Genomic DNA, 9,131 nt, shown 5'->3' with positions numbered 1-9,131 from the left:
TAGTTAAGATGGTAACATTTGTGTGTATTTTACTGCAATTTTCTTAAAAAGTGGTTTGTCACTACGAGGGCAGGCCAGAATTTCCCTTGGCACAGTGGTCAAGGTCAGGTTCCAACAGTTAGCTGTTTGCCTGCCAATAGCAATCAGGAGGCGATGCGGCCTCAGCTGGGCCTGTTCTGTTTTCTCGTCATTGCTTGCTGGGGCTGGGGGAGCTGGGCCAGAGCTGCAGGATCAAGCCACTCTGTCAGGATGGTGGTTATAAACACTGGCACTGAGCTCCAGGAAGCTAGTCCCCTTGCACACTGTGGCCCTCGTCCAGGTAACTGAACAGAAGGCTTTGGCAGCCTCTCAATGGCTCTTCTCTGCTCTAAGCTGGGTGACAGTTTAGAACACAGGGATGTGACCCAGGGCAACGAGGAAGGGAGTAGGAGATGGAGAGAGCTGTTTACTTGGGTTGGGCTCCTGGCAAGGCCTCTGCTGAGTGACTCAAAAGCCAGTGTACCTCTGCCTTAGCAACAGCAGGTCTCGGGATGGATCGTAGGGATATGCTTTAAAGGGGTAGAACATGAGCTTCAGAGCTGGGGACACTGAACACTTTGCTTTTGGGGGATCCCAATTGAAGGTCAGGACACCAGGGAATGTTTGCTGCCATTTCTAACCCAGGGTTTCGCCAACTCTATCCTGACTGGCTGAATGCTCAGGCACCATTGTTGTGTGCAGTTTACAAACAAGCGAGGGCTCCCCAGCCTATTACAGTGGGTGGGCCCCATTCTTTTCAGCCCCTGGTTTGGGCTGAAATTAGAATTTTCTAACTAGCCTTTTTCTGTCCGGGGGCCTGCCTTCAGCCTGAAGGGCTCCGGAGGCAACCCAGACAGCAGCTGCCTCTGGGACACTGGCTCCACTCCAGCTCCCTTCCCCCACTGGGGGCACAAACTGGGAGGCAGGGGGCCGCTTGGCCAGGGCTGAGATGCCTGCTGCAGAAGTCCCCAGGGGGCCAGGCAGGAATAATCCCCAGAGAGTCCACCCCAGTGCCCTGGGCAGCTACACAAACTGGCAAGAGCCCTTGACTCCCTGCTACTCACCCAACCCCTTCCCTTCAGTCTGGTTTGCTCAGCCACAACCCCACACACTGATCAGCAAACAGATCCAAGGCAGCCCCACACCCCCTGCTGGCTTCTGCTGGAAACATGAAAGGCTGTCTGTTGTCTTTCCCTTCTAGCCAGAGGCCAGCCATTGCCTCCAGGCCAGGCTGCATGGTGAGCGATGTGTTGCAGGGGGAATAGAGCTGATGAGACTGGCCTACATTTTATGGAGATTCTACTGTGAGTGTGCTTAACATGCACACCTACTTCATACACATTATCTCACTGAAGCCCCGAAATGGGACATTACAACCCAGGAAAACGAGGCTCTAAGAGCTTTCCTGACCGGCCCAGGCGTGTACAGCTGATAGGTGGCCACATGCCTAGAGTCAAAACAGCTGTGACTGAGAAGCCTCTCTGAGCACCACATGGCACCGTTCTTCCCCTCCCGTTGAGCCTGTGGTTGACCCTGGCCTGCACGGAAGTGGGAGGCAGTGGGCTAGGATTTTAGACAACTTGCAGGACAGGAAGCTGTAAAGTACAGAAAAGAATTTATTGGAAATCTCCTGAACACATTTTAGAGTCTAACTCAGTATTTCCAAACCAGGTAGGCTGGAGGAGGGAGGGACTCTGCCCCCTGGAGACAGATGGCTGGTCCCAGCCCCGCCCCCCAGTGCTGCAGAAGTCGGTCTAGTCTAGGCTCACACCTTTCATTGTACAGGGCTGAGGGGCAAGGGCCAGCCTTGACCATTGCTTTGCTCCTCCTTGGCCTCTCACTGATGGGGTCCTGAAGAAAGGTTGCTGCCTGCACAGGCCAACAATTAGGACATCAAGGCCAAAGGCTTTGACTCAGTCTGTGCACTCAGGACCTTCCACACTTGGCCTCAAAAGGGCAGTGGCTGAGACATTGGGGTTGGGTTAGGGGGGAGGAAGGCAACAGATAACTTGCCATGGGCCTCCACCCTTCTCAGCACTGGGGCCGTGAGGATAATCCACTGGGCTGTGGATTGGTTTAGCAGGCCCTGGGTGTGGTCTGGCCCAAAGATAGGAGGGCTAGTTGGACACCACTGCTGGGAACATTTCTTTGTGGCAGAGAGCACATGCACAGGCAGGGCTCGGCCTAACGGAGACAGCATCAGAGCCCACACAAGCCCTCAGAGATCAGCTTCGTCAGTGGGAACAATATCACATGCATTTACTACAAGCAACTGAGGGCCATGTGCTCCAGCTGCTGCCAATGAATGCCCCAGGTGGGTCAGGAGGAAAGGGGCAGGCCTAGGTTTCCACGGCCAAGACAACCAGTTAGGCTGGTAGAGGGACAGCCTAGGAGGGTGAGGCCAAGCACTTGACTTACCCAAGTAACAATACCTGAAGGGTTAAGTCAATCATGTGCCAGCTTTAGTTTCTCAACAAGGAACCAGTAAACCTCAGGGCAGGGTACAGATGGTGGGATTAAAGGAGGGTGGTGGCCAGGCCCAGGTGAAAGGAGAAAAGGGCCCATAACGAAGCCCTGACGAACAGAAGCAAGTACCCCAGGAGGGGCCAGTCTGGACATCCCCAGGCCCACCAGTGGGAACACATAATGCCCTTGGACACGATGTGCAGCGCGACTCCAGGGGTCACCACATACAGCACGCACGGCTTCCTCGGCTGCCAGAACAAAGCCAGTCACTGCAGGCGCCGTGAGAGATCCAGGCTCTTGCGGGAACATGTGGGTGTCCAAGGTAAAGCCTGTTGTCAGTGCAAATGCAGCAAGTCTGGGAGGTCTGTTGCCCTCTCCAGCCCTGTTCTTGGCTCCCACCTTCCATATGTGGGAAGGAAGACCCCAGAGCAGCAACCTGGAATCTGGGGAACCTCCAGGAACAGGCCCTGCCCCAGGAAGAGGCCCTTCACCTTCCCCAAGTGAAAACATCTAACCTCAAACATAATTTCTCTATAAAATATCTGACTTCTCTGAAAGTAATAAATATTTACCATATTCTAGAACCAAGGAGCAGCAACAGGGGAGGGAAGAGAAAAGAACTTCTGTGACTCCAACCCTAGAGACACAGGATTTGGTTTCCATGTAGCTGAGGAGCTGAGCACAGGCAGCCGCCAGGGCTGCTCAGACCCTCTGCTGGGGGTGGGGCTGGCACAACCTTCAAGGGTGGGAATGGCTGACTTTAGAGTTCTCATCTAGGGCAGAAGGCCTGTCATACTGCCAAAGTACGGGGCAGAGGGAGGGAGAGAGGAAGATACCAGAACCAAAGGGGCTACACAGAGCGAGAGCCCTTCCTCCCAGCACTGTCTCCTTCCTCTCTCTGCCCCCACACCAATCTCTGGGCCACCAGCTGGAATGTTACATGGTTGGTGGTAACGGTGACAGGCAAGGGGCCAGTTGTGGGAAGAACGGGAGGGCCGCCTTTGTGAACAGAAGCAGCAGGCCCTGCCTGCAGAGGACCTTTTTGTCACAAAGAGTCTCCCCATCTCCAAGGCCAGAGGGCGAGTCCTCTCAAATGTTCTCACAGGGCCTGACTACTGCCATGAAATCTCTAGGAGGGGCAAGAGCAGGGACTTCTGGGTCCCCATGGGGGAAACCAGCCTCCCCTCCACCTGGCTTGGAGCAGGACGAGGAATGGGAATAGCTGATGAATGGGAGGCTCTGTCTCCTGGGACCACAACAAGGGGAAGCTGCTGGTACTCGAGGACACCAACTTTTACTGCAGAGTTTCCACAAAGGCATCAAATTCTCGGACGTTCTTCTCGTGCACAGCCAGCTTCTCTGGTAGCGAGTCCTGTGCCAGAAGGGGAGAGAAGAGCTGCTCATTCAGGGAGGGCCTTGAAGAGATAGCCAGCGCCGCCACCCTGGGCTGAGGAAGGGGGCGCAGCTCAGCAGTGCTGGACCAGGAGAGCAGAGTTCAGGGCGACCGCGCAGGCAGCGGACAAAGGGCTTCAGGGTTCTGTGGGGCTCGGGAGGGGGTTGACACAATGGCCTCGGGAATCGAAGTGACCCCACACTTAATGACATAGAAAAGGACCACACCACCCACAGGATGACAGAAATTAAACATGGAGTATCTTTGGCACAGATTAGACTGGCACTAGAATTGAACAGTAGGTTTACAGTGCTCAAAATTAAAGATTTACTAAAGATTCTTCACACCCTGTGCTGGGCGTCAGAATGCCCTGGGACACATGAACAGGGCAGTCCCACCACACTCCTAACAGACTCCGGGTCAGCAGGTCTGTGGTGAGGCCTAGGAACCTGCATCTTGCCACCAGCAGAGGAGGGGTGGGTTAGAGGGGGTTGGAAGAGAATAAAAAAGAAAACAGAACCAAGAGGAGTTAAATTTAACTGCCCTCAGGTATCAAAAAAAAAATTTTTTTTAATTAAAAAAAAAATTAAATATTAAAAAAAAAATCTGACCTAATCTTGTGGTCTATCTCCATTGAAAATTTGCATATGAAGAGTTTAAATGATCACAGATTTCCTGACAGGCACCAGGTACTTGGAAGAGGTGGGACAATCTCCTACCTCAGAATTCCTAAAGTGGCCCAGACACACCAGACAGCCAGGCAGCTTGGGAAGGACTGGCTGCAACGCCACTTTGAGAGCCTTCCTGGGCAGTTCCTCCCACCACATTTCAAGTGTGTGGGGGTGGGGGTTCCACTGGCTAAAATCAGAAGCCAGACTCTCTGGGATCAAAGCTCTGTTTTGTAAGCTCAGTCTGACTGGGCAAGTCATTTGGTCACAGTGTCAGTTTTCTCATCTATAAAATGAGGTAAGACAACCTACCTCTTCGGTTGTTGAAGATGGTATAAGGCAGTTAGAAAAATGGTTGGCACCTCAAAAGCCTTGATAAATGTTAATAATAATTACATAATCACTGCATTGTTATTACTACAAGGGCAGCAATTCCTAGATTCCCATTCTAGAGTCATCCCTGAGATTTCAATGTTGGAGGGGACATCCCACTTCAGGCAGAGGGACCCTGGCATCTCGTGGCACCGGACACCCAAAGCTTGTGGCCGTCCAGGGCGCCCCCCCCACTGCAAGGCAGGAGACAGAATCCCCAAGTGCAGATGTGGTAATGACAGTACCAGGACACCTGGCTAAACAGAAGCACTACCAGCTGAGGAATGGCCCTCGAAGGAGAGAGCAAGAGCACCAATGCTCAGGACCTTAGGGTTCTTCTGCCCTGTTCACCTGGCATCTGCCTGGCAAGCTGAGCAGCAGCTGAAGGTGAGAGCTGTTAGAGCAGCTGGGCTCAGTGGCATCAGCAAGGAGAGGACACCAAGCACTGAACAGGAGTGTGTAAGAAATGCTGAGCCTGTGCAAAAGGAGGAAGTGAGTGCAAGCAAATTCAAGACAATGACTGCCGGGCATAATGCAAATCTCAAGTGCAATCAAAAGAAGATACTGAAAAAAAAAAAGAAAAAAAAGAAGAGAATGTTCTAACAGTGTCTCTTTCCTATTACCGGGAAGATGGGAGATGTGGGAGAGGGGGTAGTAACAGGAAGAAACTTCCAGGTCTGTGGAGCAGAAATGACATCAAGGGGGAGGGAAGGTCAGAGGATGAAATGGGGTTGGGGAAGGGGTTTCCATACCAAGTCCTCAGCCATGGACTGTGCCCCGATATCTATGGAGAGGCTGCTCAGCTGAGGGGGGTTCTGAAATTCACGATAGAAGGTCCCCAAGTCCATTGGAAGAATGTCGTCTTTAGAAAAAGCCGGTTTCTTAAAAAATAAAACCAGACTCAGTTTAGCTTACCATGGACCATAGAGGAAAATCAGAGATGAACAACCCTCTTTCCTTCCAGTAAATTATCAAAGAAAAGGTTGCTCCAGGCTTATCTTAGGGGGAGAAGTCTTACCCCTTTTCTCTTCTGGACAGCTGAATTCTAATCCTGTTACCTTTCCCCTTCCCTGGTTAGGGTTATATCATCTTCCTTTAAATCAGTGGTTCTCAACCTTGGCTGCACATTAGAATCACCTGGGAATCTTTTTAAAATCCTGATTTCTGGGCCTCATCCTCCGGAAATTCTGTTTCTTTGTTACTAATGTTGTGGCCCCACCCCATAACAAAGAAACAGAATTTCCGGAGGATGAGGCCCAGAAATCAGGATTTTAAAAAGATTCCCAGGTGATTCTAATGTGCAGCCAAGGTTGAGAACCACTGCTTTAAATGCCTTTCCTTAGCATAGGGCTATCCATTCAGGCATGAATAGAACCTACTGGGAAATCTCCATTTAGAGCTGAATTGCATTATGTCAATCAAAGACATGGCACAAAATGCCTTCTTGTTCACTGCTCTCCAAATGTACTCAAGCAGGCTATGGGAGCAGGTTTCCCACATACACTGCCCAGTGGGGGCCCCTCTGTTCCCTGTGAAGGAGGTCCCCTTAGAGTGCAATGGATGCCTCTAGGTTTATTTCCCCTGGGGCAGCAAAGGTCAAGGAAGGTGAAGGCAACTTACGAAGTCGATCATGACAAAGTCGTCATGGGTATTGCCACTGCTGCCACCGCTGGAGCCATCAGAGTGCAGGCTGCCCTGGAGAGGAGATTCAGTCTCTGGGGAATCTGGAGGATTCACCTGGTTCAGGATAAAGCAGAGGAAGGGGCTGGTTCTGTGCACTGGGGGCAAGTTACTGTAACAATGGAGGGTTCTGTAAGAGAGAAGGGCTGGCTGCAAATCCCTAAGCCTCAGGCAGGGCTCATGGTCTGGGAACAGTGATGTGCCCAGGAAGGACAATGACTCCCATACCATCTCACTGGAAACTTTAGACTCACCATGGGATCAGCATCCTCCAGTTCTAAATTCTTGGGAGCAAACATGGCAAAGGGTATGTCCAAACTAGTCAATGTCACCTGAAAAGACACAGGAGAAAGTATTAGTGCCTGCCCCTCACCCATCTTCCATTTTCCCTAGAAGCTGACAGAAGCTGGAGGCCCGCAAGTTCGCACCAGGTTGACCACACTGCCCCTCAGGTTCGTGTTGGAGATCCCCCAATTTCCACCACCTCCCATCACAGGCCCACAGCATAAGCAGGCGTTAGGGCTTCCCAAGACCCCAGGACTTCCGCTTTGGAAGCTTGACCCACAGTAACTCAGTGACAGCAGTTCAATGTCAGAGCCAAAGAGGAACTTCCTACTGAGTTAGGCCGAGGTGTTAGGGGGCAGAGATCGAACACTGGGGACTAGTTTTAGTTATCCTATATAATAAAAGGCTAATATGCAAATTGATCAAACCACGGATGACAGGTCGCTATAACACGCACTGACCACCAGGGGGCAGATGCTCAATGCAGGAGCTGCCCCCTGGTGGTCAGTGCGCTCCCACAGGGGGAGCGCCACTCAGCCAGAAGCCGGGCTCAGGGCTGGCAAGTGCAGCGGCAGTGGCGTAAGCCTCTCCCACCTCCACAGCAGAACTAAGGATGTCTGACTGATGGCTTAGGCCCACTCCCCAATGGCTCCCGGACTGCGAGAGGACGCAGGCTGGGCTGAGGGACCCCCCAAGTGTACGAATTTTGTGCACCGGGCCTCTAGTAAGAAATAAAATAAGAAATATTAACCATGCTCTGGTAACTGTGATTGTTTTGTTCTGATTAAAGAAAGCACATTCTAACCTGGTTGGGAGTTGTACACCCTGAGACTGGGAGTCAACCTTGCCCCAAGGAGTAATCATTGGACCTGGGAGTCAACCCTGGAATGCAGTCCATTCTCATTCAAGAACTGCCTATTATCATGAAAAGATTAACAGCCTTGTTGCCCAAACAATGGAGTCCCACCCCAGCTTGCTTTGCCTATTTCCTCACACTTGTAATACCCTAGCACACTCACTCTTATTCCTTTTGCCCAGGTAATAATCTCTGTCCTACCCAATATAAGCAGTTGACTGATAGGAGGGGGAGGGTTGCAGAGAAGATTTTCGTGGATGACCTGCTGCTCTCCAATACAGCCAGCATTACTGGAACAAATGCTCATGTATAATTCAACCCTGTCTCCACTTAATTGGCTCCAGTAGTGACAGGCATCTAGAACCAATGGTTGTCCAGTTTCAGAGGCAGACACTTCAGTGCACTGTGTTTGTACTGAATGGTGTCTAGCCTCCCTCTACTATAGGAGGCTTAAAAGATCACAGAACAATATGTTGTAGGTAGTTTTAGACAGACATGAGCAGAGGAGAGGCGATGGGCAAGTACAAAAGGTCATCAGGATGGAAAACCCCAAGTACCTAGCAATCAATTGTAGGGTGGGACCCTCAAGTCACCTGGGGGTGACTTTTCTTCCCCTAGCATATCACTGGTCTGGTCTGGAGGTTTGGACCCCCTGACCTTTCCTCCCTAGAGATAACATCTAGGCCTCAGTTGTATTTCAGCTCTAGGCCCAGATAAGCAACAAAACCAGTCACAGAGGACTTGGGGACCAGCATCACTGAATAATGACACCCTCCCCTGGCTCGTGTGGCTCAGTGGTAGAGCACTGACCTATGAACCAGGAGGTCACAGTTTGAGATTCCTGGTAAGGGCATATGCCTGAGTAGTGGGCTTGATCCCCAGCAGGGAGCATGCAAGAGGCAGCCAATCAATGATTCTCTCTCATCATTGATGTTTCTCTCCCTCTCCCTCTCCCTTCCTCTCTCAAGTCAATACAATATATTAAAAAATAAAAAAGACACACCCCCACCCCCGTTCAGACAATCAATCAGTGGAGACCACAACCCTGAATGGACACACCTGGAAAGCTACTGAATATTTCATTGAGATCTTCCCCTGGGACCTCCCCTAAAATCTCCACCCTGAAAACTCTTAGGACTGAAGGGACTCAGTGCACAGCCGCTGGTGCCTTTCCCTTTCCCCTCAGCCCCCCAATGCACCTTACCATTAGCTTCCTCACTCCCAAGCTCCAAGGGCCCTTCCTTTACCTCCATAATTTGTTTCCTAAGCCCATTTCTACTAAGAATTACTTATTTCTCTACCTATGTAATTTACCCAATAAATGTTCTCTTACAGTTTGGGTCTTGGCTCTGAATTCTTTCCTAGCCAGAACCCAAGTACCGAGGTTGCTGAA

At 51.1% G+C, this 9,131-nt stretch overlaps 1 protein-coding gene across 10 annotated transcripts in view; it reads right to left on the bottom strand.

Annotated features, from left to right (window-relative positions):
- Positions 1–1,616: 1,616 nt before the first annotated feature.
- ATG13 (autophagy related 13) overlaps positions 1,617–9,131 on the bottom strand; it is a 32,271-nt gene continuing 24,756 nt past the window's right edge. For 9 of the 10 annotated variants that reach the window (XM_014543362.1, XM_005870789.2, XM_014543359.1 and 6 more), the window contains 4 exons: positions 6,852–6,929; positions 6,538–6,654; positions 5,670–5,798; positions 1,617–3,856 (listed from right to left, as the gene is read on the bottom strand). In XM_014543362.1, coding sequence (XP_014398848.1) covers positions 3,779–3,856; positions 5,670–5,798; positions 6,538–6,654; positions 6,852–6,929 — 402 coding nt within the window. In that variant the 3' untranslated portion in view covers positions 1,617–3,778. The remainder of the gene's footprint in view (positions 3,857–5,669; positions 5,799–6,537; positions 6,655–6,851; positions 6,930–9,131) is intronic. The other variant, XM_005870786.2, reaches the window with a different exon arrangement.

The sequence above is a fragment of the Myotis brandtii genome, unplaced genomic scaffold (assembly GCF_000412655.1).
Source record: "Myotis brandtii unplaced genomic scaffold, ASM41265v1 scaffold324, whole genome shotgun sequence".
Taxonomy (NCBI): Eukaryota; Metazoa; Chordata; class Mammalia; order Chiroptera; family Vespertilionidae; genus Myotis; species Myotis brandtii.
Note: the sequence above shows the minus strand (reverse complement) of the source record. Positions and strands in the feature narration are given on the sequence as shown.